We start from the raw sequence: 26,233 nt of genomic DNA on the forward strand, positions 1-26,233 counted from the left end.
GACTCTTATCTGCGGTAAAACTTTTGAACGGTGTAAAGGGTTTAAAGAAGACTACAAGCCTGTAAATGACGTTTCTGGCTGAGCAGTTGTTCCCGTGAACATTCGGCGAGTGGAACGCCTAATTCTTTAACAACAACGGATATTAACCTGCAGAGGACATGCTTCTGTATGTGGGGACTGTACACATGATCATTTAACAACACAACTTGCACATTAGTGGCCACATCCTGACCCCGCACAAAGCCATTTCTACATGTTTGGGCTGTTAGAAGAGTTCCTGGGAGGCCAGTGGTTCAGACATGTCTCAGGATGTCTGATCATGGCTCTGGTGTACTGAGAAAATATGAATAATATATAATATTAATAGCACACAACCCACCTTTGTCTTTATATTTACACTCTTCATTTCCCATATCTCTTCGCTGCTTAAATAGGATTCCTTCAATTAGTCGAGGAGATCAGTGACATGTAGCCGGATGGCCTGTGACGCTGACTTCCTGCTGACTTGTACGTCGTCATACATCATCCATCGGTCATTTAAAAGTAAAAAAAAAAAAAAAAAGGAAACTTAAATATCTTAACCTTATTGTTTTACTATTAAGGACAATCTAACTGCGACACAGAGAGAAAGAGATAGTACTGTTTCGGTAGCACTACCTCACCTCGTATAAAAATTCAGAACTGGTCAGACCAGCCTAAGAATGTAAAGATCGGCTATAAGGCTGAGAGAATGAAACCTAGCAAGGCTCGTTCACGCTACTTAAAAAAAGCTTCAAGAAATTTTTAATAAACAACGTGCTAGAATTAAAGTCTAACTCGACTTTCTAAAACGAGACGCTGTGCTCTTTATTTCTTTTTTCTTCCTCTAAGCGACTGACTATTTCCTGTTGCACACGCTTAGTACAGGTAATGCAGGGGACAAAGACCTTAAAGCATCGGCTAAGCTGTATCACGTGAGGGGTCAGAGTACACACCCACGCACACATCTAACCTTCACACACACAAACACACACATGCGCGCACGCACACACAGACACGCAGTCAGCATTTCTACATCCAGGCCATTGGATTTTAGAGTTACTGTGAGTCTTTTTGCATCCAAAAAAAAAAAAAAAGGTTAAACTGTCTCACCTACACACACTTGGTTTCTACCACAACATCCACCACTACACACTCCTTCAGATTTCTTAAAATGAGAATACCTTACCTCTGATGGATTTACAACCAGTGAAAGTCTGCATTAAGGACTACCGATATGATCCAAAATGAGTTGTATGTTAAAAAAAAAAAAAGGGAAAGAAAAAAAATATATTGCTCCCCTGAGACACGCACGCGAGATCTGAAGAAGCATGTCTGAACACATGCTGGTTTTAAAATGGAGCAGCAGAAGTCACACACACACACCTCTGGCTAAGCCACACCTAGTTTAATGGAACGCCTGCTTAAAGAGATGAGGGTTAAACTTAACAGAGGAAGAATGTGTGTGTATCCCACTAATCCTTCTGTCAGTCTATATATACTGATTAACCACAATTTTAAAAATCGTGACGGCTAGGTGACTGGGTCAGAACTTCTCCAAAGCCGCAGGTCTCATGAGGTGTTCCTTGTATGTAGGAACCTAACAAAAATGGTCCAAAAAAAAAAAAAGGATAGTCAACCAAAGACAGGATCATGGACACCCAAGACGTATGAGGAGTAAAGGTTCTCCTGTCTGGTCTGTAGCACAAACCACTGAAGAGACAGTTTTTTAGTTGTCTTGATCTTCACATTCCCCAGATCTCAATGCAATCAAGCATCTATGGGTTGAACAAGGACGTCTGATCCATGGAGGACCCTGTTGCAGGGTATGAGGAGTAAAGGTTCTCCTGTCTGGTCTGTAGCACAAACCACTGAAGAGACAGTTTTTTAGTTGTCTTGATCTTCACATTCCCCAGATCTCAATGCAATCAAGCATCTATGGGTTGAACAAGGACGTCTGATCCATGGAGGACCCTGTTGCAGTTTACAGGAGTCTACTACTAGGGTCTTGGTGATATCACAGCACAGCTTGAGAGGACTGGGATCAGCGGAACCAACTTGTCTGACACAATGTGGTCTTCCTCATTTTGTTTTAAGTTTAAACATTTAATTATTTGTCACATGCACATCACAGCATAGTGAAAAGATTTTATCATTAATCCCCATTAGGAAGCTGGGGTCAGAGTTTAGGAAGAAGCAGGATACAGCACAACTGAAGCAGATAGGGTTAACAGGCTTGCTCAACAGTGGCAGTGCTGGGGCTCGAACCTACGACCTTTTAATCAATAACAAAGAGCCTTAACCGTTTGAGCCACCACTGCCCTGCACAACTCCCTTGATGTTAACATTAACAATATGATTTTATGCATCATGATTCTGACTTAAAGAATTGTCTTCAAGTACATCTTGTTTTTTTTTTGCGTGTATTGAACGATCATTCATCTCTAGATTGTTAGCATTTTTAATTTCAGTAAATTAAATTAAAGCTACACTCCTGCTTCTTCACTGAGCACCGTGGGACACTGGTTGACGCTAATAGCATCCTCTGTCTATTCTCCCAGTAAATACACTTCATTCTTAGGGTGGATTTTACTACACAGTTACATCCACTGCAAAAATAGTCTGAATGTGTACAAGTGTGTGATTTAAGACAGCTGAAGACTCTTAAGGTCTGGTTATGGGAGAGCTCTCTCTCTCTCTCCCTGCAACACACTAAAGAAGAGTTCAGGTGGTGCAACACAGACACTACCTACACCCATATGTGAGCTCAATATGTTTCTCCTTCACCTTTTATCTCATTATCAGCTGTTCGAGCGACATTTTTAGAAACATACACACATAATTTTGCTTACCTAAAAAAAACACATCAGGAGCTTCATAACATTTTTAAAGAACAATTTCACAAAGGAAGTAACTAAGTTTTGTGCATCTGGCCTGCCTTCTTTTATTAAGACATGTTTGCTTGCAGGATGTTTAGTTTGTTATTCACTTATGTACAACGAGACAAAACAGTGTGAAAAACAAACAAAAAATCTAGATCTGTGGGCTGACAAACCTGAAGACACATTGGAAGGGGTCAGTAGGCTGACTGGATCAAACTGACAGGAAGGCTACAGCAAAACAAACTTTCATAATTCATAACCGTGGTGAGAAAAAAAAGCATCTCAGGACCGACATTCTACCACAGTTAGCATCGGACAAGAGGCATTCCACGACTGGTGATAATAGTCGATAACAGCACTGGGACATTTAACTTTATATGTACACACACATCAATACATCTCAGGTGTTCTAATAATGATTAATTACACTAACTGCTGATTGCAGCATGGGTTAAAGTAGGTCTTACAGCAGCTCCCTACCAAAATCCACATTCAAAACCAGTCACATAATACAGAAGATGTGTGGCCAAAGAACCTTCTGACGTTCATGCAACATCAAAGTAATAAAACTTTGCTTCCCAAAAAATTTCAGGTTGCTAACTTCAGCTGTTTTGAAGTGATTTAATACCGGCCCCAAAATGGCACTTTTGTTCCCGCATCCCAACTGTCTTTAAATAATTTAAAAAACAAATTATTCATATTTCTTTATGAGTATTGATACTAAAATTGGTGTAAGCTTCTAGAAGCATGTGACCTGTAACAATCTTTGCTTAAATTGGTTGTAGTTTCCATAACCATGTTAAATTCATCTTTTTTTTTTTTTAAATAATACACTTTTTCAGGTTTATGTCTTTTTCACGTGAAAACTAAATTGGCCAAGTTTCATCTTACATTGAACGATTTAATTTCAAAAATAAACTACAAAATGTAGTTTAATTTGACACTACATAAAAGGGCATAATATTGTATTTAAAAATATAAATGCATATGCATATTTAGACGAGACACTTTAGAACCACTTTTTTCGTCCAACGTGTGAATATGTTTGCAGGAGTGGATCAGTGGTTAAGATTGTGGACTACTATTCAGAAGGTCCTAGGCTTAAACCCCAGCACCACCAAGCTGCCACTGTTAGGCCCTTGAGCAAGGCCCTTAACACCCCATATGTGTAATAGGGTAAACCTAAGTCATTCTTTGAGATTTTGGACTTAGTGTGGCAATACACGAATTGCGACAAAAAATAAAAAAATACATAACTGAATTGCCTATTTCTACTACAGAGTGTGGGGGACAAGGGTACAACATGCTCTTTACCGCTATTTTGGGATTTAACCCCAGAAGTTAGCTAAAAATAAATCTCCTATGATTTTCAGGACTGTCCACCATCTCCATGATTCATTCTTCCCACCTTTTGACTACATAGTGCATGTTTTCACCCATGTTTGCACTAACTGTTGGTCGCCAGTTTCTAGGCCTGCCAGTTGCAGAAAAATGTGTTGGCAGTGCAAAATAACTGATTAAATAAACAAAGTATATTGATAATACACAACGATTGCAGGACAGTTGTATAAAAGCAACATCATGCTCGAGGTCATGCTGCTGTACTGAATATCAACAAAGCTATGATGTGACCACAGGCATTAAGTGACAGCCCGAGTGCTGATGTTCAGCACAGCAGCACGGCCTCTTGTATGATGTTGCTTAAGTATGCGGTGGATGAGCAACAAGAGAACAAGTTTTACTCTTCTGAACCAAGAACAGGAATCTGAGGCAAATTAAAACTTGACAAATGAAGAGTTATGAAAACAAGGTAGAACCCGAGTTTGGCAATTAGTACACCCTTGCCCATGCCTGTTATGGCAAGCGATCCCCCTTACCAGATTTAAAAGAAAATGCTTTTCCAGTGGAAAAAAGAAATGTTTAGAGCCAGTAAATGAAGGCAACAGCTTTGGCAGTGCTTTCTCTTTTCTGTGCACATTAAAGCTGAAAGAGCTCGCTGATCTGCTGATGACCCGCGCCAGCCGGCAACGCGTGCTCCATCAGAGGAGGCTGATTGAGCCGTAATAAAGATCAGTGGGATTTCTGCATCGTTACCAACCACGTGCAGAGCCTGCCTGCACTACATCTTTCTCAGAAGTGCGAAGCAGAGCAAGGCAGCACATCTACTCTACTGCAACTGCAAATTATAATCAAGCATTTCGGCCTATGAGCCCGAGAGCTTGTAATGTGCGTATAAGAACCCCTAAGGAAAAAAATGGTGACACAGTTAACGTACAGTACTGTACAAAAGTCTTGAGCCGCTCCTTGTTGTTTTATATTTTCTTTTAAAGAGCCAGACTTTCTCGTATTAAGGTGGTCTTGACAAATCGTTCTCCAAGATTCTTGAAAGCTCTCTTTCTGGCTCTCATTTCCATGTACCTGACCACTTTCTGAGGAATGTGTTTGTTAAAAACATTTTAAAAAAAAACATCTAAGGTAAAACATGAACCAGTAAGAAACAGGTGCAAATGATGACAGATGATCAGTTTACTAGTGATGCTAAATGCTGGGTGGTTGGAACAGACGAGAGGGGAAAGGAGGTTGCTGCTGAGGTTGTTTCATATAAAATTAAAGAAATTATTATTTCTTTAGGCATTTTACAGCCTGTCACAGTAAAACATTTGTTCCCATTTCTTTCATTTAATATGAAGAACTGAGGGGGGCTCAAGATTTCATGTATGACTACATACTGCACTAATATTATTTACCAGATACGTTAAACTCCTTACAAGGAGAAGCAAAAAACAGCAGTAAGCATATGATGCGATTATCAACATTGTGAGAAGATTCTAGAGTGATAAGTGTTTTGTTTTTGTAGCGGCGCTTGGAAAAGTTACCAATTTTGACTAGTGCACGCAAACAAATGAGACGAGTCTTTGCAAAGAGAACAAAAATGCCTCAATACAAAAAATAAATAAAAATAATCTTTTTGATATTTGCTTTTTCAAGCACTTGACTTAAATACTTTGCTCGGCCTGCCAGGTGATGATTTTTAAACTAGTGGTTATTACAAATTGGAATCATCCGATTCAACACCTTCACCATACCATTGTGCCGAGTCGATCTTTAATACAATTTTGCATCATGATTGAATAAATATTCTAAATAGTCATACCAACTGTATATACAGAGTCAGCCAAAAATATTACACACTTCAGGAATAAAACCTTGTATAAATATTTTAATACTTAATTTATTTTATACATTTATTTTGTAATTGTAGAGGCCAAAGGTAAATGGTATTCATCTAAAAAAATACTATTAAAATATTAATAAAAAGTATGTTATTTTGTTTTCTGTATAACTATTTCCATATCTACTACTCATTCCGTGTTTAAAGAAATTTAAAGGATGTTTAAAGCAAATATCATTGAAACATTTTAACCAAGCATCATCTCCATATAGAACCTGTTTCACCCCAAACCTAAACCCAGCTCCCTAAGACCAGAAAGCTTCATGCGGAAAAAATGTTACTAACAAGGATACAAAGGTCAACTGGGACAAAGCCAACAACTCAATTCAGTGACCTGTTCTTCCTAAAATGCATGACACACACATAATGGTAGGAATAGAACACAAACTGGTACACAGTTAATGTGTGTGTTTGGAATAAAGACACACTGGCACCCCCCATACATACATACACACACACACACACACACACACACACACACACACACACAGCATTTAAAATGTAAAATCAATTATTTCTACATCTCCTAATCCACATGATGGCTGCAGCTATGCTTTAGTGCAGCAGAGTACATCAGTACACAGCCAATCCACACTCGCTCTAGCAACTGGACACCAGTCAGAGGTCCCTGAGGAGCTTGGGCTGTTATCCTGCACTGCTCTGATCTGTGAATATGCATCACTGGTGTGTGTGTGTGTGAGAGTGTGTGCATTATAATCGCTTGTTAGTATCGATGTTGTTTTAGCCACTGTAATACTGATATACACTAGGAGCATGCAAGATGCAGCTGAGATGGCTGAGAAATTCCTGAGCATTCTCACAGGTTCTGAATAAATATATTGTGTGTACACACACACAAACACACACAGGAACAATCATAATGGATGGAAAAAATCATCATTTATCGATATCGGATCTGGTGAAACATGACATGAAAGTGTCCAAACTAACCACACTGGGTGAGTTGAAAAGAGAGCTCAGGCAAATCACCTGCCATTCGTGACTCTGAAACAGGTTTGAGGCTGTTTTCACAAATAAGGCATGTTGTTCCGTACCAACTACACACTCCGCTACAGTAGATGGCAGTATGCACATGGTTGGTTTACAATCTGCCAAAAAAATTACACCCTCTCAACTGCTTTTCTACTGCATCAGTCATTACCGTGGAGTTCGGATAAGGAGATCCGCAGGCACATGGATATCACAAGACACGGGTGAGGCTGATGATGTCACGACGGTCTTAACAGCGATCAACTTTTTTTTTTGTTACGATTAGCTTTGAAAAGCTGATTCGAACCATGCCCGGGTACACCAACTCATTTGAGTGCTCACTAATTAAACGTCCATAGGCTTTGAGAACAAACGCGTTTTCACATCAGGCACGATTGCTTTGTACCGTGTTTAGTAATAAACGCTTTGAGTAAGCTGTACTGCATAACCACAAGTACTGTACTCAAGACCACCTCCAAGCGTTCTCGAATGTATAATCGAAATGAACCAGACTTTTGGTGGTCAAGCGTTCTCGGAAACGATCCGAGCAAATACAGATGGTGCTGGTAATGTCGCGTTTGAACAGCTATCTTCTTCTGTTCTCCGGTACGATTGCCTTTGTATCTAATTTGATTATGCTTTAGTGTGCTAGAGATCACATCGAGCGAATCTAGATTGTGTTCTCACTGACTTGCAAAGTCTGGATAGTTTCGATCGATTAAGTCTGTACTGTATTTAAAACCACTTCTAAAGCAGACTAGTGCGGTATGTTCTCATTAAACGAAACGAACCAGACTTTTGGGGTCAAGAATTCTTGAAAACGATCTCTAATATGAAAACGCCCCGGGCGTGTTCGGGTCCCGTGTTTCTAGTGTAAAGGCTTTCTAAGAAACGCGCGCCACCATGTTCACACCTGTACGAACGGATACATACTAACCCCAGGTGTGGACACGTCCTCTCGAGATCCTGGCACCCAAATCTCTACCAGGATCAATGAACGCCTAGTCAACATTCATCACCATGATAAGGAACGTGACTCATCTACCTGATCAGAGAGCTTTTTTTTTTTTTTTGTCTAAATGATCGCTGTCTCAGATTTGAGTCATCTAGGATACAGGATTTCTAAGGACAGTGTAGACACTTTTTTTTTTTTTGCTTCTACACCTTTGTAACACACCCAGAGACGCAGTCTGGCGTGTGTGTGTGTTTGTGTGCGTGTGTTTTCCCCCCTCAACAATTATGCATACTTTAGATAACACTTGCTGGTCAAAAGTCTTGATACAACAGGAGCTAAAGAAGAGCTGAGATTTGGGAAGCTGATACTCACTGCTGACTTTCATGTTGCCGAAAGCTGAAGGCTGCGGCACGGCGGGTTTGCAGCTTTCTGCAAACGACGTGGTTCTTGGCCGACCAGACATCTTTTATTTAATTATTATTATTTTTTTAACCGATGTCGTTCCTTAATCTTCTTTCCTGATGATGGTTGAAATCTTTAAGCACAGAAGAGCTCGGTATCAGCGCAATGACTGCGCCTTGTCCTCTCTCTCTCTGTCTCTTATGCTTCTGTGCTGCTCAGCTAAATTCCTCCTGACTGTGAAGAGGCTTTACTGCTCAGAGCTTATTTCCTCTTTTGTGTTTTTTTATTATCTTATTCACAGTTAATATTTGTCAGGAATTATGTCACGTAACAAGCAGGAAAATATAAGAACATTCAAAAAATAACGGAAAAAACCGTCCTGTCCGTATTAGCCAGTTAGCTAGCTTCGTAGCAGCAAGCTGTACGAGCATACACCACAGGATTGTGAGCTAAAATTATTCCAAAAAAAATAAAAATATAAAAAATAACAGAGAAACACCGAGTTTGTCCTGAACTATATTGTGACGTTAAATTATCTGAGGTATGTTTCCCAAGCGAAGCTAGCTAGCTCTGGTAAAACCCGACGAGCTCCATGCTCCATGATCCGCTGGCCATGGCGGCTGCCTAATTCAGCTTCGCCCAGCACTCACACCGCTGAGAATAAAACATGGAAAAATACCAGTCACGGATTTAAAACTGTTCATAGACGGATCCAGATTTCCACCATCCATAAACTCGCAAACGCTCTCCGGTGGTGAATTCCAATCGAAGTCGGATGCCTGAATGCCCCGTGGGGAATCTTCGGATTAAAAACGCTCTGCGCTGAATCCAGCCTTTCCTCTGTTCTCTCCTCCCCTCCTGCCCTTTTCCTTCTCCGCCCGGACTGGCCCCCCGTAAACTCCCAACGCCGTCTGCGTACGTGCGCCGCTCAATGTATTATCCAGCACGCGCGTTACGCACTAAAAGCTGGTTTCGGGAATCGGGGCGATATGCACGCGCACGCCAGCTTGCGCAGACCAATCAAAAGCGAAGAGTGCGAGGAAAAGGGCGGGGGCAACAAAGGGAGCTGCGAGCGACCTCTAGTGTTGGAGTGGAGAGAACGTGGCGGCGATGCGGCAAAGCCGATGTCTGACATCTCTGTTCATCCTGAAAAAAATAAAGAAATAGTACAGGAACCTTAGAAATGTATCTTACTCTGGTGAAAAAAAATTCCATGGTACTCACGACTTACTAAGGCATGGGAACAAGATACTATGTTGTTAATTTTATTGTACTTTGGTAATTTTCTGTTAATATTGTAATTTTTTTAGCCTATATTGTTTTTTATAATTGTTGTATATTTTAGTGGAAAATTCAGCTTTTAATTTAATCGCACTATCTAGTGCAATTTATTTCATCAGAGAGAAATCTTTCTTTTTAAGTCACGTGCAGTCATATAAGCAATTCACTGCATATCATACATCTGCATGTGTATGGTTGTGTATGTGACAAATAAAATTGCGCCTTAGTAAGTTTGTTTAGTAAGAATCCCCCATTTTACATATTCATGTACAAATAAAAAATATATATAAATAAATACACGAAACAGTAAGAACATAGCCTTTTATTAGTAAAGTATAATACATAACATATAATGTTTTAATTCTTTTACTGTTTCATGATGGTTAACGGCATATTATAGAAAAGAATATACAAAATTCCAAGACAATTTATTTGAGTAATTATTAATTAACAAGTAATTATCAAGTAACGAATGAATTAAATGTACTCTGACTGGCACACTAAGATTTTATTCAGTCACATTTAGCTTTGATTACAACACACAATGTGGTGTCCAGTTCATATGTGAAAATGATTCCTTATGCTCCCAAAACCACTCTTTCACAATTTGAGCCCTAAAATATGCCTGTGCTATAAACTCCGCAAATGTGATTATTGCTCATTCAGTACAGTCAGGTCATCAGCTGACTTCATCTTATTTTCCCATAATGGTGCTGAGCCTAGATCTGACCAGCTGAAGTAACCCCAGATCATAACCCCGCCTCCAGAGTCTTGTACAGTGGCCACTATGCATGATGGGCGCATCGCTTCATGCACTTTCCTTCTTACCCTGATGTACCCATCACTCTGGAATAGGGTCAATCTGAACTCTTCAGACCAGGTTTTCCTGTGAACACACAGCTGTTTAGTCCCAGTCCTGTGAGTTCTCATCACACTGTGTAAAAATGGAAATGCTCTTATTTTCACTATTAAACATAGCTGTAATCTTCTTTGTCTTTTGGCTGTTCCCTTTCAGGGGTCGCCACAGCGAATCATTTGCCTCCATCTAACCCATTCTCTGCATCCTCTTCTCTCACACCAACTAACTTCATGTCCTCGTTTACTGCATCCATAAATCTCCTCTTTGGTCTTCCTCTAGACCTCCTGCCTGGCAGTTCCAACCTCAGCATCCTTCTACCAATATATTCACAATCTCTCCTCTGAACATGCCCAAACCACCTCAATCTGGCCTCTCTGACTTTATCTCCAAAACATCTAACGTGGGTTGTCCCTCTGATAAACTCATTCTTGATCCTATCCATCCTTGTCACTCCCAAGGAGAACCTCAACATCTTCAGCTCTGCTACCTCCAACTCTGCCCCCTGTCTATTCTTCAGCGCCACTGTCTCTAAGCCGTAGAGCATTGCTGGTCTCACCACTGTCTTGTACACCTTTCCTTTCATTCTCGCTGATACTCTTTTATCGCACAACACACCTGACACTTTTCTCCACCCATTCCAACCTGCCTGTACCCGCCTCTTCACCTCCTTTGAACACTCTCCGTTGCTCTGGACCGTTGACCCTAATTACTTAAAAATCCTGCACCTTCTTTACCTCTGCTCCCTGTAGCCTCACCGATCCTCCTGGGTCACTGTCATTTACACACATGTATTCTGTCTTGCTGCGGCTAATCTTCATTCCTCTGCTTTCCAGAGCATACCTCCACCTCTCCAAATTTTCCTCCACCTGTTCCCTGCTCTCGCTAGAGAGCACAATGTCATCTGCAAACATTATAGTCCATGGGGACTCCTGTCTTACCTCATCTGTCATCCTGTCCATCACCAGAGCAAACAAAAAGGGGCTTAGAGCTGATCCTTGATGCAGACCCACCTTCACCTTGAACTCTTCTGTCACACCTACAGCACATCTTACCACTGTCCTACAGCTCTCATACATGTCCTGCACTACTCTAACATACTTCTCTGTCACTCCAGACCATCTCATACAATACTACAGCTCCTCTCTTGGCACCCTGTCATATGCTTTCTCTAAATCTAAAAAGACACAATGCAACTCCCTGTTACCTTCTTTGTAAACATAGCTTTAATAATAGGTTTTTTTCTTTCATTAAGTGTCTAAGTGATCTCCATTCATGATTTTTATTTTCCCGAGCACTTTCCTACTACAAAGTTGACGGTTCAGCATTATACTCACAGGTTTTCATAATGTGTTTTATTCATCCATCTAGGAACTTCTGTAGTCCAACTAGGGACCGTGGTGACCAATGACGATTACCATTGTATTTATTCCCATTTTACGACCGTGGTAGTACCTCCAGTCAACATTTACATGTGCATTCACACACTAAGCCACTGAGCCACCTTCATAATGTGATAAAGTGTTACCCATTTCCAGTAATTTCAGATCTCCTTAGTTGTTTTCTTTGCTTGAAGCAGACCAATAATTTGACCCTTCTAAAATGGAGACTTTTTTTTTTTTTTTTGGCCAGACAGTGTATGATGGGATTTTTTTAAACTTGTTTAAAGAAACTCCATGTTTTTTTGGAGTAAATACCATTAAGAAAATGTTCAGAATGCTAATGCTGAATATGATAACATTTTCAAATCAAGTCGGAGAGAATAAAAAATTTATTACAGACGATGAGTGAGTGGACAGTCATCTTTTCTACTGTATCAATTTAATATGAAGTTGCTTTTTACCATTTATTTCTTTAGATTTGTAATAACGTCATTTATTTCTGTAAATCAGCTTAGATGTGCTGTTAATACAATCTCCGTTATATGAAAACATTTGACATAAATAATAAAAAAAACGTTATTTGTCGTATTATTTTATAACTGAAGATAAGATTTAAAGACAATTTACTTGAGTAATTATTAGGAATGAAGAGTAATTATCAAGTAATGAATAATTACATTAAGTTAAACATACACTGCCTGGCCAACAAAAAAAAAGACTACATGATGGGGCAAAATATTTTTTATTTTGTTTTTACTGAAAATTCTTTTATATTCTGTTTACAGTAATTTTATCAATAGCCAAATTAATTTAAAGAAATGGGTTTATTGAGTAAATATCATAAAGAAAATGTTCAGAATGCTTATACTGAATATGATAGCATTTTTAAATCCAGTTGGAGGGAAATGAAAGCCGGAAATAAAAACGCTCGCCATGACGACGGCAGAGCTCAGCCAATTAGATCGCACGCATCCGACGTCGCGCCAGCCTCCTTTCGTTCGCCTGCGTCATCACGTCGATGTTGTGTTGCCTGTCGGGGCAAAATGGCGGCCGTGCATGACGGACCGAGCGACATGGAGAACGAGAAAGAAACCAAACCCGACATTCTGAGCGACGAGTCGGCGGCGAACCTGCCCGGAATGATGAGCGGAACGCTCCCCACGTCGTCGCCGCTGGCACCGCCGGCCGCCGCGGCGCCGAAAGCAGAAGAGCAGCAGCAGACTTTACTCGCCGTGCTGCAGTTCTTGAAACGGAACAACCTAACGGAGTCGGTGGAGATCCTGCGGCGCGAGGCAGGACTGCAGGACGAGCTCGAGGAGGCGCGCGGGACGGAGGCTACAGCACCGGGGCTGAACGCCGGCACCGGAGACACCAGCTCACTGCTCAGCCGGGTGACCTCCCACCAAAGCGCCGCTCCGGCTAAAGGTGCGCTTCAGACACATGACCGAATCCCAGACGGATCACATTGGAGCATGTAGTGCACTTTATAGTGAGCAGAACGTGCGCTGTTATTATTGTGTTGTAGTTCACCTGTATAGGGTTCCAGTCCGAGAATGAGATGAAAGCATTCCTGTGACGCTGGAGGACATGCAGATTACAAAAACGCATTAACTAACATACATGCAAACAGTCTCAGGAGGTTGTGATCATCATTTAAGTTGTCCTCATGTATATATTTGAGATAATTCTGTCTAAATAGCATGCTGTTTTATTAGGCATCCTTGAAGCACACTTACTTATTAAGGTCTGTGCGTTGGTGTATAATAGGTATTTACTCAATACGATCATCATTGCAGTAAACAAACTGTGCGAAGCCCTGTGTTGAAAGACCACATGTCACAGACTGAAAAATAATCCGCACCCTGGCTGTAGAACATTTTTCTCCTTGTTTTTTCAATACACTTCAACACGCTTTTGTGTTCCCTCTTTTGAAAATGTTTTTACGAATGCATCGCTGTCTTCACTTCTTCGTCAGAAGTGAATCGTCATTCTCGCAGGGCTGCTTTCAGGGGACCAAACAGGTGAAGGTCAGACCAAACAAGATCAGGACTATAGGGAGGATGGTGTAACGCATCAAAACCAAGTTTCTACAGAATGTCGACAGCGTGGGGAGAAGTGTGTGGACGAGCATCGTCATGCTGAGATCTCAAAGCCCTTGGATAGCGGCCCTCTGTTTAATTCAAAGTTTAGGCTTCAGCTCTTCAATAAGCATCTCACTGTAATGAGGAACTGTTGAGTGTTGAACCTTTTCCTGATAATGTTCCAATACTGGCCTTTTGAAACCCAGAAAACTGTAAGCATAAATTTTCCAGTTGATGGTTGACTTTTAACTTTTTTTCTCGGTCGCAGAATGAAGATGTTTTCGTTCTCATCACCAGTAATGATTCTCTTAAAGAAAGTTTCATCTTGCCTAGCTTATCTGTCCAAATTTTGTTTGCAGATACCCAAACACTAGAGCACTAAGTTCTACTCTTTCGTGAGTTGTTTCGGCACCAGTTACACCCTGAGACCACCAAAAAAACAACAAAAAAAAACAGAATTACCGCACTCTGCTTTTCTTTCGTGCAAATCACAAGTGGAGCATAATTTTTTGCTCACACCGCAGTTACAAATAAACTGATGTAACACATTCACACCTGCACAGCAGTGACAGGGGCTTTGAATGGAAAGCGCTATTAAGACATACGGCCAATAGAAGTATAATGTTTTGACTTGCCATCAAAATTGAAAAGTAATAGAATAGAAAGTTTCAGTATTGATCCAGTGATATAAGACTATGACTCTGTATCACCCTACTAAATCACAATATCTGCTGTACTGTTGTGTTGCACACGTCTGACTGCTCTCCTTTTCTATTTACTGGTGTTTCAGCTACAGGTGGGGAGGACCAGCCGGATGTCAGCGTTGTCCTGTCGGCCTACAGCCAGCAGGGAGATCCCTCGTTGTATCAGGTGTACTACAGCGGGCTGAAGAAGTTTATCGAGTCAGTGCTGGACTGTCACAGGGCCGAGCTGTCGCAGCTCTTTTACCCGCTTTTCGTGCACATGTATCTGGAGCTGGTTTACAACAACCATGAAAGCGAAGCGAAGGCTTTTTTCGACAAGTGAGTCATGCACCCCTACCTCTCCATAAAATTTTCAAAATACACCGTTGCATAGATTTGTGACATGCCTTTCTTAATCTGGATAGGGATTTAAATATAGACTTCTATTGAAAAGGGTGAGAAATGGGGAGTTCGAGTTTAATGTTGAGAAAACTGACCTTTAATATTCCTAGAGGAATGGACAAGGGCCTCTGAGTGGCGCAGTGGTAAAGCACTAGCCCTATCATCCGGAGATCGCTAGTTCCATTCCCGAGCTGATTGGCTGAGCTCTCTCAGAGGGGAAGGATAAGAGGTACTTCGTGCTCCCGCATTAATCACTGCTTTACAGCCAAGCAGGGGCGTCTGAGAGCTCACGCAAGCTGAAGGAGCGAATAGCGCTATCCTATGAGTGTGTTACGCTGCCCCCAACGGTGCGTGAGCAAAAGCATTGGCTGGCAACACATGGTTTGGAGGAAACACGTGATAGTCTTCGCCCTCCCACCTGAGTGGTAGTAGTAGCTTAATGTGGAGCCCCCTAGTGACGGGGAGGAATTGGAAAAAAAAAGATACCACGCATAGAATATCAGCTCTGTTAACTTTCGGGTTTTTTAATCCCAAATAGCATTAAATGGGAAGCTAGTGCACTAGGGTGTACAATCACTCGTTCAACACATCAAGTACTAGGTCCTACAGGTTCTACACCAACCTGCTTTCACCCGGTGCTGCAACCGCTAGTTGTGTAATTAATCACTGTAGATCACCTAGAATACAAAGGGATAAGTATAGTTAAATGTTTCAATGTTGTTACTGTCCATTATTACCACTCTTGGAATGCCTCTTGTCCAATCAGCTTGTGCTGTCGGGACTAACTGTCGCATAGTAAAGTATAGTAAGCTCATTGCGTAGTTAAGTGCGTAAATACTGACTAGGGGAAAACAACAAATGTTGTTTCTAATGTAGCACCTCGCGTATATTCATTCAAATAGTAAGAAAAAAAATTAATAGGTAGTCCCCAACTTATGAATATTAAAGTTACAAATTTCTGCAGAACGGACTGCAGTTCTACTTCTGTTTTAATCATGGAAGTAGCTCCTGTGTATTGTACAAAAAATAGACACTGCAGTGCACCAGATACCAATATTTACAATTATATACGATATTTTCAGTATGTAAGTGAATATATAAAAAGTCCAATGTCCGGTATATTGTATATTTCCTTGGGGGGGTTCCCCTCACGATTTAAAGCTGCAGAGGCACATGACAGCAGTGTGGAGAAAGGGTACCGAGATTTAGTCAAGTAAATTGGTATGCTTTACATTGTATATTCATGTCAAAGAGGTTTAAGACCCATCTTGTCAGACTTAAGAACAAACCTGACTTACGAACGCGCTCAAGGAAAGAAACTTGTTCGTGAGTCGGAGACCACATAAATAAAATAAGTACAGTACTAAATAATTGTTAGTAATTTCATTGCTAATTGCCACTGATTATGAGGCATTAGTTAATCTAAGCCTTAGATGAGGCAAAGTTAGTAAAAGAGGTGTCTCATCTAATATTATGACCTCACACGCAGAAGTTCCTCAGCCTTATCCTTGTGGTCCATTCCAGGTTCAGCGGTGACCAGGAATGCTACTACCTGGACGATCTGCGCGTGCTCTCGGGCCTAACCAAGAAGGAGCACATGAAGGGCAACGAGACACTGCTGGATTTCCGCACCAGCCGCTTTGTGCTGCGCATTTCACGCGACTCCTACCAGCTGCTAAAGCGGCACCTGCAGGAGCGGCAGAACAACCAGATCTGGAATATCATCCAGGAGCACCTCTACATCGACATCTTTGATGGCATGCCGCGCAGCAAGAGTCAGATCGACAGCACGTCCGGGAGTCTGGCTGGAGAGGCACGCCGAGAGGCCAACAAAGCCAAGGTGAGCAGAGAGAACGATTATGATGATATTTATTATAGATTAACACGTGAGATGGTGTATGTTATCAGGTTATTCATCTTTAGGGATTTTTTTTTTTTTTTTTTCAAGTTTATCAACCAGAAAAAAAAAGGAAAAAGCCAGGTATAATGCTTTGTATCACAGTGCTCCAAGTTTGGAAAATGAAAGCAGCATTTCAGTGTAGTTTGAAATGTAATATTAGTTCATCCTTTATTACTTTTTATCCATTAGAAACTTAAAAACCATTCTTGAAGTTAGTTGGGTTAAAGTGATAAATATTTTCTCTTTGGTAACAAGCCAGGCATGTTGTGTTTTTTTTTTTGTTTTTTTTTGTAGGTGTTTTACGGACTGTTGAAGGAGCCCGAGATCGAGGTCCCTCTCGACGATGAAGATGAGGAGGCTGAGAACGAAGAGGGCAAACCCAAGAAGAAGAAACCCAAGAAGGACAGCATGGGTTCAAAGAGCAAGAAGCAGGACCCGAACGCACCGCAGCAAAACAGGTGTGACTTAGCCTCATTTGCCTCATATGATGTTCATAAAGATCAACCAAATATAATCAGATTTTTACTCTTAATTGATCAGAATAATTGTAGCACAGACTCCATTGAGCATTTTATAATTTTTATTTTTGTATTGCTGGATGTGTAGGATTCCTCTACCAGAACTAAAGGACTCTGATAAACTGGATAAGATCATGTACATGAAAGAAGCCACGAAGAAACTTCGTCTAGGCCTGGAAAGTCTGCCGTCCATTTGCTTCTACACGTTCCTCAACGCTTACCAGGTAAGATCATGCTTGTCGCTGTGTATCGTGATGTGATGTTGGCCTGCTTAAAATTTTCCTTTAATTACAAATATAAAGGCCTATTTTGCCCAAATTTGGTGAAGCTTGCTCATTACCACAGCCCTCTTTACACTTTTAGTCACTGCCTGGCTAAAAAAGTTGCACACACTCACTTTTAGCTATGATTACAGCACACAATTCCTCATGCTCCCAGAACCACTCTCTGATAATTTAAGTCCAGGGCCCGTATTCACAAAGATTCTTAGAATTCTCTCAGAGAGCTCTTATCTTAGCCTAAAAAGTCCTAGCTGGGATTCCTAGACTAAAAGTGATTTAGTAAGCGTCTTAGAGCAACTCTAAGTAAGGAATGTACAAAAACCTTTATCTTAGTGAGGAGGTGTGGTTGACCCCATTGCTAGGGATGATGCAACAATTTAAGACCTGTGATTGGTAGTCAAGGTTAAATAAAACAGCGGAATGTTGAAAATGTGTCTACTTTTAAAGCAACCAATTTTCACACAGTAGTTACTATTTACTAAGTTCTTACATTTATTTTCCGTACTGATTTTATTACTTGTAATCCATTTTAGATTTATGGAGCAAAATGGCTCATATTTTTACCAGTTTACATGATTGTAGGACAGTTTATTTAAGTTGCACTTTTGGATGGTATGTAGCCAACAATCTTCTGGAAGGACGTACAACAAAAAGAAAACCAAAATGGACAGAAGAGCAGTGTTTACTTTTTGCTTTATGTTCAGTGTTTGGAAAATATTTCCGCCATTTTGTCCTCTGCTATAGAAACTCTTAATCCTCCTAAAAGTCCTCCTCTCAACAATTTTTACCGTAAGAGCTGTTTTTAGTGCTAAGATGTTTCGTGAATCCTTTTTATCTTTTCTAAGATTTAATCCTAAAGTTTAAAGAATTTTCTTAGAATTTTGTCACTAGGAGCAGCTTTTAGGCTTAAGAGGCTTTGTGCATACGGGCCCTGGAATCTGCCTGTGCCTTAGAGAAGGATAACTCCATAAATGTGATAACCTGGTAATTTAGTACATTCAGGTCGTCAGCTGATTTCACTTTGCCTAATAAAGTTGCTGAATCTAGACCTGATTAACTGAAGCAACACCAAATCATAACACTTGACTCCAGAGACTTGTACAGTGGGCACTGTGCATGATTGGTGCATCGCTTTTTGCACGAATGCTTCCATCGAAATTGAGTAGGGTCAGTCTGCGATCATGAGACCAGGTGACCTTTTTCTATCACTCTGAAGTCCAATCTTTATGCTCCCTAGAAAATTCAAGCCTTTATTCTGATTACTCTCACTAAGAAGTGGTTTTCTTATTTATTTATTTATTTTTAACCATGCACCTTCACCAATTGTTTTAAGTGATCTCTGTTCATGATTTTTTTTTTGTCCGACCACATTTCTTTAACAAAGTTAACAGTTCAGCACAGGTTTTGATGATGTGTAGAAGAGCTCTTCACTCCAGTTAAGTTCCAGTAATTTAAAATCTCCTTAATTCTTTTCTTTGCTTGATGCAGGCCAATTACTTAACCTTTTTTTTGTTGCCCAGGCAGTGTATTATTACTACCAATTGTTTATTATTATTATTAATCATTTTGTTGTATCTGTTTTGAGCTTGATATATGAAATATATTGATCTTGAAATGATGTTCGTTAGACCAAAGGTTGTCACCAGAGAGGGTATTTCATAATTTTTGGAAAGCATTTCATTGGACTAAACAAGTACATAATTATTTTTTTTTTTTAAATACTGTAGCCGAGCAGTTTCTGTAGCAAAAAAAAACTTTGTGGCTTATTTACTATTTAGTAAGAAGCATGCCGTAAAATGTTGCTCTTCAGGACTACAGATTTTCATTACTTTTTCCCTATATTATTTGCTTTCTAGTAAACTGATGGAATGACTTATTGTTCATTTGTAAAATAGGCAAAAGGTATATAGGACAAAATATACTAATATAACCTCAGATTGTTTTATTTATAGCTACAAAATGTGTCCATGGATACATAAAAACATAAAAATGGAATCATAAAGTGAGCGATATTGCTACTTAGTTGATTTAGATGCTTATTAGATGCTTAAGAAATTTTGAGTGACTATATTATCATGACTGTGCCTCCCTAAAATCTAGTTAAAATCTTATCTATTCTCATGAAGACACCAGGTTTTAATGTTTGATCATTGGTTTGGAGATGATGTGCAGCTAAACTGATGTTTCAAAGATTCAAGATTCAAATAACTTTATTAATCCCAGAGGAAAATTGCTTAAATTTCATATTTCTTATTTCAAATTTCTTATTTCATGTCTGATGGTAGGGTCTGACAGCCGTAGACATTACAGATGACTCCAGTCTGATAGCAGGAGGCTATGCCGACTCTACGGTGCGTGTCTGGAGCGTCACACCCAAGAAACTCCGCAAGGTCAAATCCGCAGCAGGTGAGCTCGAACACAGAAACGTTTTCAGCGAGCTGTGTTGAGATGGTTTGTGTTAAGCGGTGTAGGTTTGATTGTGACGGGTATTTTTGTTATTCACATTGGAGCTTCTCTTTATTTCAGATCTTAGCCTCATAGATAAGGAATCGGATGACGTGCTAGAAAGGATCATGGACGAAAAAACAGCCAGCGAGTCCAAGATCCTGTACGGTCACAGTGGGCCGGTGTACGCCGTCAGCTTCAGTCCAGACAGGTTCGAGCAGACGCCTGATTAGTTGAAGTGCATTATTTATAAAGTAAAACATGATTTCAGGTAGTCCCTGACTTACAAACGTTTGAGTTACGAATTTCCGAAAATGCAGAGCTATAAATATTCGTAGATATGAAAAAATCAAGGAAGTACCCCATGTGTATTGTACAAAAAAATAGACAATACAGTGCACCAGATACCAATATTTAAAATTATGTACAATATTTTTAATGTGTAAGTAAATGTATAAAATGTCCAGTATATTGTGAACGTGCGGGAGAAATGAGGCAGCCTCATCGGTTTCAATGAATCATTCCGTGAGCACAGTAATCACAAATGGCTGTCCTGTAAAGTTGTCCCGATGGTAAATAATCCTAATTTCGGAAAATCCTTAGAGAGACAAAGTTCATATTCCAGTATAGTTAGTGGAAGCTATGAGACAAAATGGAATGGTGTAAGGGATTCCCCTCACGATTTAAAGGCATAGAGACAATACCGTTACATTGCACTGAGAGATTAATTTACTTGGGCGTGATTACTGTTTTTGACCACATGATGGCAGTGTGGGAAAAGGGGAAAGAGATTAAGTCAAGTGGATTGATATGCTTTACATTGTATATTCGTGTCAAAAGTCGTACAAGACTCGCGTCATCAGACTTACGAACAATTTCGACTTACATACATGCTCCGGGAATGGAACTCGTTTGTAAGTCGGAGATTACCTGTATAGAAAAATGACAGTATTGAGTTGTCAAGAGAACAAGTTAGTGTTTTATTTTTCTTCTACCACAGCAATGTATACTGTTTTTATTGGGGTTCCTGATGTTATCACCATTTGTCTGTCAGGAATTATCTGTTGTCGAGTTCAGAAGATGGCACCATTAGGTTGTGGAGCTTGCAGACATTTACCTGCCTGGTAGCTTATAAGGGACACAATTACCCGGTGTGGGACACTCAGTTCTCCCCACATGGATACTATTTTGTGTCTGGAGGACACGACAGGGTGGCGCGGTAAGAGAATTCACAGCCTTATTTTTGGTGAAATAGTAGCAAATTTGAAGACGTGTTAGTTACTTGGTCATATTTTAAACAAGCTTGTCATTCTCTGTAGGTTGTGGGCCACTGACCATCACCAGCCTTTGCGTATATTCGCCGGACATCTCTCTGACGTCACCTGTACGCGCTTCCACCCGAACTCAAACTATGTGGCCACGGGCTCAGCTGATCGCACCGTGCGCCTCTGGGACGTCCTGAACGGCAACTGCGTCCGCATTCTTACCGGACACAAGGTAAAAATTAAACAATGAAAGAATTGCTTGTAGCCTTGTGTCAAGAGATTTCATTTGACTTGGTCACACATTTCACAATACCTCAGGAGCACTGATTATCCGGATATTATTACGCCGTGATCCTGTGTCCAAATCTTCACACTTATTCTCCAGTTTAATCAAATAGACAGTATGATAATGTGGCTTATTATTTATCTCTACGGTAACCTTTAACACAAGCAGCCTGGCATCCATGTCAACCTTATCATTTCCCAGTTGTGTCTTCACAGCCTGTAATTCAGCCTGTAATGTTCGCATCGAATTTAAGTGCACAGTCATTACCTGGTTTTAAAGAAAACGTATAGAACCATCTTTCAAAGTTTGGAATGAACTAAAATCTAGTGTTAAGCGTTGCGGAATGAGGGTGTGAGATTTATGTAAATTTCCTTTGCACACTCATAAGTGTGTATTAAAACATTTACATCGCCATCTGTTGATTTTTAAGGTGAACTAATGATTTCTTCAAGGTTTGATTTAATAATTTTATTTATTATTTTTTCTAACGAAAGGGTGTTTTCTGTTTAAATTTCAAAGAAGGATATCTTCTCTTCCCTTGGGCTGGTTGCGGTGAAACGCGTGTATGTTACCTCAAGCTCGGCAAAATACACCTGTGAAAACCCCATTAAAATTTGTTCAGTAGTTTTTACGTGATGCGTGTATTAAACAGGCAGACAAAAATTTTTAAAAACGTCTTGATGTGTTCTATTACTCCTCTTACGTCCCCCAAAATTATTAGTTTTGCAAGTATCTTTAACATACAGACTTTACAGTTTTATTATTCAGTATGTATAGATTTCAGTCCTCGAAAGGGACCGTAGCTCGAGCTTCAGCGTGAGGCAGAGAATTACATGAAGGTGACGCCGCGACCTGTGGATTAGGCCTCAATTGTGACGTGACGCATTAACAGTGAAAATAAGACTGGACAGCGCAAATTAACAGTATTTGAGACAAATCTACCAGAGCTTTCTAAACAGTGTCCTACTCCATTACGAACTCAACAGCGCCCCCATTTAAAACACCATAATTAAATTATGGCATTATCATCATCTGAAACCCCTTTATACTCAAAGTTAGATCAATCTGTTAGTTGAAAGCTGAAAATTATGTGGACAGCTGAGTTCAAGAGAGGGAAAAGCCTTTAAGGTTCTAACGTGTGGTGTCGTTTTACTTTTAAAACTGGTGCCTCCTTTCAATTGCCCTCTCAAGGAGTTTTTCTATGCCGCCGCCGTCATCCTTAGCTTGCTCAACAGGAACAAACTGAGCATTGTTTTATACACATTTCCATATGTATTTTATTTTGTGAAGCCTATCAAACACTGAGACATTGTTAAAGGCACCATATAAATAACATTTTATTAAGCATCAGGGAACTTAGGCTACTGAACTTAACATTTTCGCTCCCTGCGGTTTGGAGTCAGACTTCTTCAGACAGTTTAGAGCGCACCTATAGATTTGAACACACTTGAGAGTGCTATTTAAGGAAACTAATTGAATCCAGTGTGATGCGATTTACTGTAAGCAGCCCCGTGGAGAGATGTAGTCTTGAAGTCTTTTACAATTCATTTATCGTCTTGCATTGTCTAACTGATTTAGATGTCCACGTGAATTAGCTGTTACTATAGTAACAATCTGTTAAACAATGACATTAGGATAAATCTAAGATTTGATTTACAGTGACAGTTGCTTGTTCTAGAAAGGTTATCAGCATGTACAGACCCAACAGATTGGAGGCTAATCCAGTGTTATATACGCCTTTTCTTTGTTGTTTTTTTGTAAAATAATACTCGTCTTTACTGCAGTTACTTTCTGAATCTCTCAATTGTTGAACATTTCGTTTTTTAGGGACCGGTCCACTCACTGGCGTTCTCACCCAGCGGTAAGTTCCTGGTGTCTGGCTCAACCGATGCCAGAGTTCTGCTGTGGGACATCGGCCACGGACTCATGATCGGCGAGTTGAAGGGTCACAGCGACACCGTCTACGCTCTTAAGTTCAGCAGGGACGGAGAGATCCTCGCCTCAGGTGTGTTGTGAGACGTTTCTCGAAACAAGCTAATAATCGAGCCAGAATTTGGTTTCATATCTGCATAACATCCGAATCACCGAGCGTTTCTCCTCGTTGCAGGCTCGATGGACAACACGGTCCGGCTGTGGGACATCACCAAGGCAGTCGATGATGTGGAAACCGACGATTTCACAGCCACCACAGGTCACATTCACTTACCCGACAACTCTCAGGAGGTAATACTAGGGACGTACCTGACCAAATCCACACCCGTCATCCACGTCCACTTCACCAGACGCAACCTGCTGCTGGCTGCCGGCGCATACAACTCCCAGTGAACCCACCAACACAATTTTTATTACTGAATCATGCAACACTGCCTAAAGGACACCTCCGAAGAGGAACCATGTTGCTCAACCGGGCATTAAAGTAAAGGAACTGACAATGTGTGTATCTGAATCAGTTCTGCACATACAGACTTTTAAATACGTTACACATCGGTGCCATACTGGCTTGTCACTCCAGCCTCCTGAACTGTACAGTCTTTTATAATTGTGTAAATAAAACTTTTCTATGTATTGGGGTTTGGTACAAGGTTTATTTAATTTTTATTTTTTAACATCATGTGACTGAAGACACCAGACCACTGAATCTTCATCCTATACAACAATAATCACAAAACCTGCAAAATAGAAAGAAAAATAATGACTGATCAAGCTTGGTGTTTAAAACAAGATCAGAGTTTCAGACAAGAGCCAGGAGTGGTCATACCTCATAATACATTAGCTCGCCGTTATAGCTTTCTCCTTCTTGGGCTTTAGTTTGAAGAAAAGGATAATAGCGGCGATGCTGGCATACGTGGCCAAGACACACTGCGAAGGACAGACAAGTGCAAAAAATAATTTAATTAATGAAAACACTGACCGAAATGAAGGTTTAACCTAATTACTGTTAATGCTGAAATCCGATAGTCATGGAGTTTGGCTTTACAGTAAATACTACACGGTATTTGTATACACTGAAACGTTGCATTGCAAGTAACTAGGTCTGCAAATTTTTTGCAAGACAAGCAAATAAAATGTACCTTGTTAAACAAGTGAGGTCTTGATATACGAGTACTGCGAGTACAAGTAATGCGCTTTGTCTGCATCAAATCTGCATCTAATCAACCCATATGCGAATGTGCACGGTGTACAATAATCATGTGACCATGGTGTGAGCGCAAAGCTTTTTTTTGTGTCCAAATTTAGTAACTTATGCAACAATAACCTAAAAACACTGTAGCAGTGCTTTAAATGAATCGGTTTGGAGGAGTAATTGGTAAAAAGGCGGCCCCTCGCACCCGCATAAAAAAAAAAAAAGGCGGCCCCTCGCACGAGAGTAAAAAGGCGGCCCCTCGCACGAGAGTAAAAAGGCGGCCCCTCGCACGAGAGTTTAAATAAACTGCCCCTTACACTCGCACGAGAGTTTAAAAAAAAAAAAAGAAAAAAAACTTACATGAGAGTAAAATCATTAAAATCCCAAGGGTGTCACAGTAAATATAGACTACATAAAAAAAAAAATGCAAGTGTAAAAACCACTCACTCCAATTAGTGTTAAAGTAAAAACCATTGGTGTGTGTGAGTATTCTGTGTGTAATTTTTAATATAGTGGCAACATTCACGCTTGCAGGTCATCCATTACATATGTTTAACTGCTGTGGCAATGAATGAAACCTCGGGAAACGCTGTAAATAATTGACTGTATAATTATAATGAATTAATAATTTTGACAAATTTTTGTCATTACACCTCCTCGTCCTCACCTGATTACAAGTGTTTTATTAAAAAATCTACAAGAGAAGGTCATGACTTACATTCCTCCTTCCTGTGATGGTGTAGGAGTTGAAGTACTTGGCGATGCCGGTGAACTGGTGATGTGTTCCGGAGTCGTGTCCTGCCATGATGCTGTGGTTAAAAACACATTAAAGTGCTGATTAATGCTGTGAACCTGGAGCTTTTAGAAACAAGCGGGCACGCGCAGCGCCTTATTCTTCAGCTTTCTAACGCCATACATCACACCAGCGGTTATGACTAAGCTAACACTATGCTAACAGCGTTATGGTGTTCCCCTAGACACGCAACACACACCATTATTATCCTTACTGAACCTTTTTATATATATTTTCCCAAACTATAAACATTTAAAATGCACATTTTATAAATAATCGTCCGAAACGTAACGCTCCTCACCTAGCAAAGTGTTTGCAGTGAGCTCGTGCCCTTCAATCCCAGAAGCCGAGCAACAACCGAGGGCTAAACAGGAAGCTCCGCCCCCTCGGTGACCTCTTGAAATAAGAGATTGTGATTGGTTTAGCCTGTAAACGCTTCCTGACTCGTCTTAACGTC

The 26,233-nt window shown here is 40.3% G+C and overlaps 3 protein-coding genes across 6 annotated transcripts in view; 1 reads left to right on the forward strand and 2 right to left on the reverse strand.

The window, feature by feature from the left end:
- gsk3bb (glycogen synthase kinase 3 beta, genome duplicate b) overlaps positions 1 to 9,366 on the reverse strand; it is a 32,579-nt gene extending 23,213 nt beyond the window's left edge. Inside the window, exon 1 of one of the 3 annotated variants that reach the window (XM_053477033.1) lies at positions 8,450 to 9,366. In XM_053477033.1, the coding sequence (XP_053333008.1) occupies positions 8,450 to 8,540 (91 nt within the window). In that variant the 5' untranslated portion in view covers positions 8,541 to 9,366. Of the gene's footprint in view, positions 1 to 1,207; positions 1,293 to 8,449 lie in introns of those variants that run through there. The other 2 variants (XM_053477031.1, XM_053477032.1) reach the window with 2 other exon arrangements.
- Positions 9,367 to 12,846: 3,480 nt separating this feature from the next.
- taf5 (TAF5 RNA polymerase II, TATA box binding protein (TBP)-associated factor) lies at positions 12,847 to 24,429 on the forward strand. 2 transcript variants are annotated; one of them, XM_053477509.1, is made up of 11 exons: positions 12,847 to 13,423; positions 14,876 to 15,101; positions 16,689 to 17,004; positions 17,359 to 17,522; positions 17,671 to 17,806; positions 20,149 to 20,269; positions 20,390 to 20,519; positions 21,363 to 21,527; positions 21,628 to 21,805; positions 23,687 to 23,864; positions 23,967 to 24,429. In XM_053477509.1, exons 1-11 carry the CDS (start codon positions 12,904 to 12,906, stop codon positions 24,182 to 24,184), a joined length of 2,352 nt encoding a protein of 783 aa, XP_053333484.1. In that variant the 5' UTR covers positions 12,847 to 12,903; the 3' UTR covers positions 24,185 to 24,429. The 2 variants fall into 2 exon arrangements, with proteins under 2 accessions (XP_053333484.1, XP_053333483.1); XM_053477508.1 differs by having other exon boundaries at positions 12,848 to 13,423; positions 14,870 to 15,101.
- atp5md (ATP synthase membrane subunit k) lies at positions 24,425 to 26,177 on the reverse strand. Its single transcript, XM_053477510.1, has 4 exons — positions 26,078 to 26,177; positions 25,702 to 25,792; positions 24,618 to 24,718; positions 24,425 to 24,528 (listed from the first exon to the last, which is right to left on the reverse strand). The coding sequence occupies exons 2-3, from the start codon at positions 25,786 to 25,788 to the stop codon at positions 24,629 to 24,631; spliced, it is 177 nt and encodes a 58-aa protein (XP_053333485.1). The 5' UTR covers positions 25,789 to 25,792; positions 26,078 to 26,177; the 3' UTR covers positions 24,425 to 24,528; positions 24,618 to 24,628.
- Positions 26,178 to 26,233: the final 56 nt, after the last annotated feature.

Source organism: Clarias gariepinus, chromosome 18 (assembly GCF_024256425.1).
Source record: "Clarias gariepinus isolate MV-2021 ecotype Netherlands chromosome 18, CGAR_prim_01v2, whole genome shotgun sequence".
NCBI lineage: Eukaryota > Metazoa > Chordata > Actinopteri > Siluriformes > Clariidae > Clarias > Clarias gariepinus.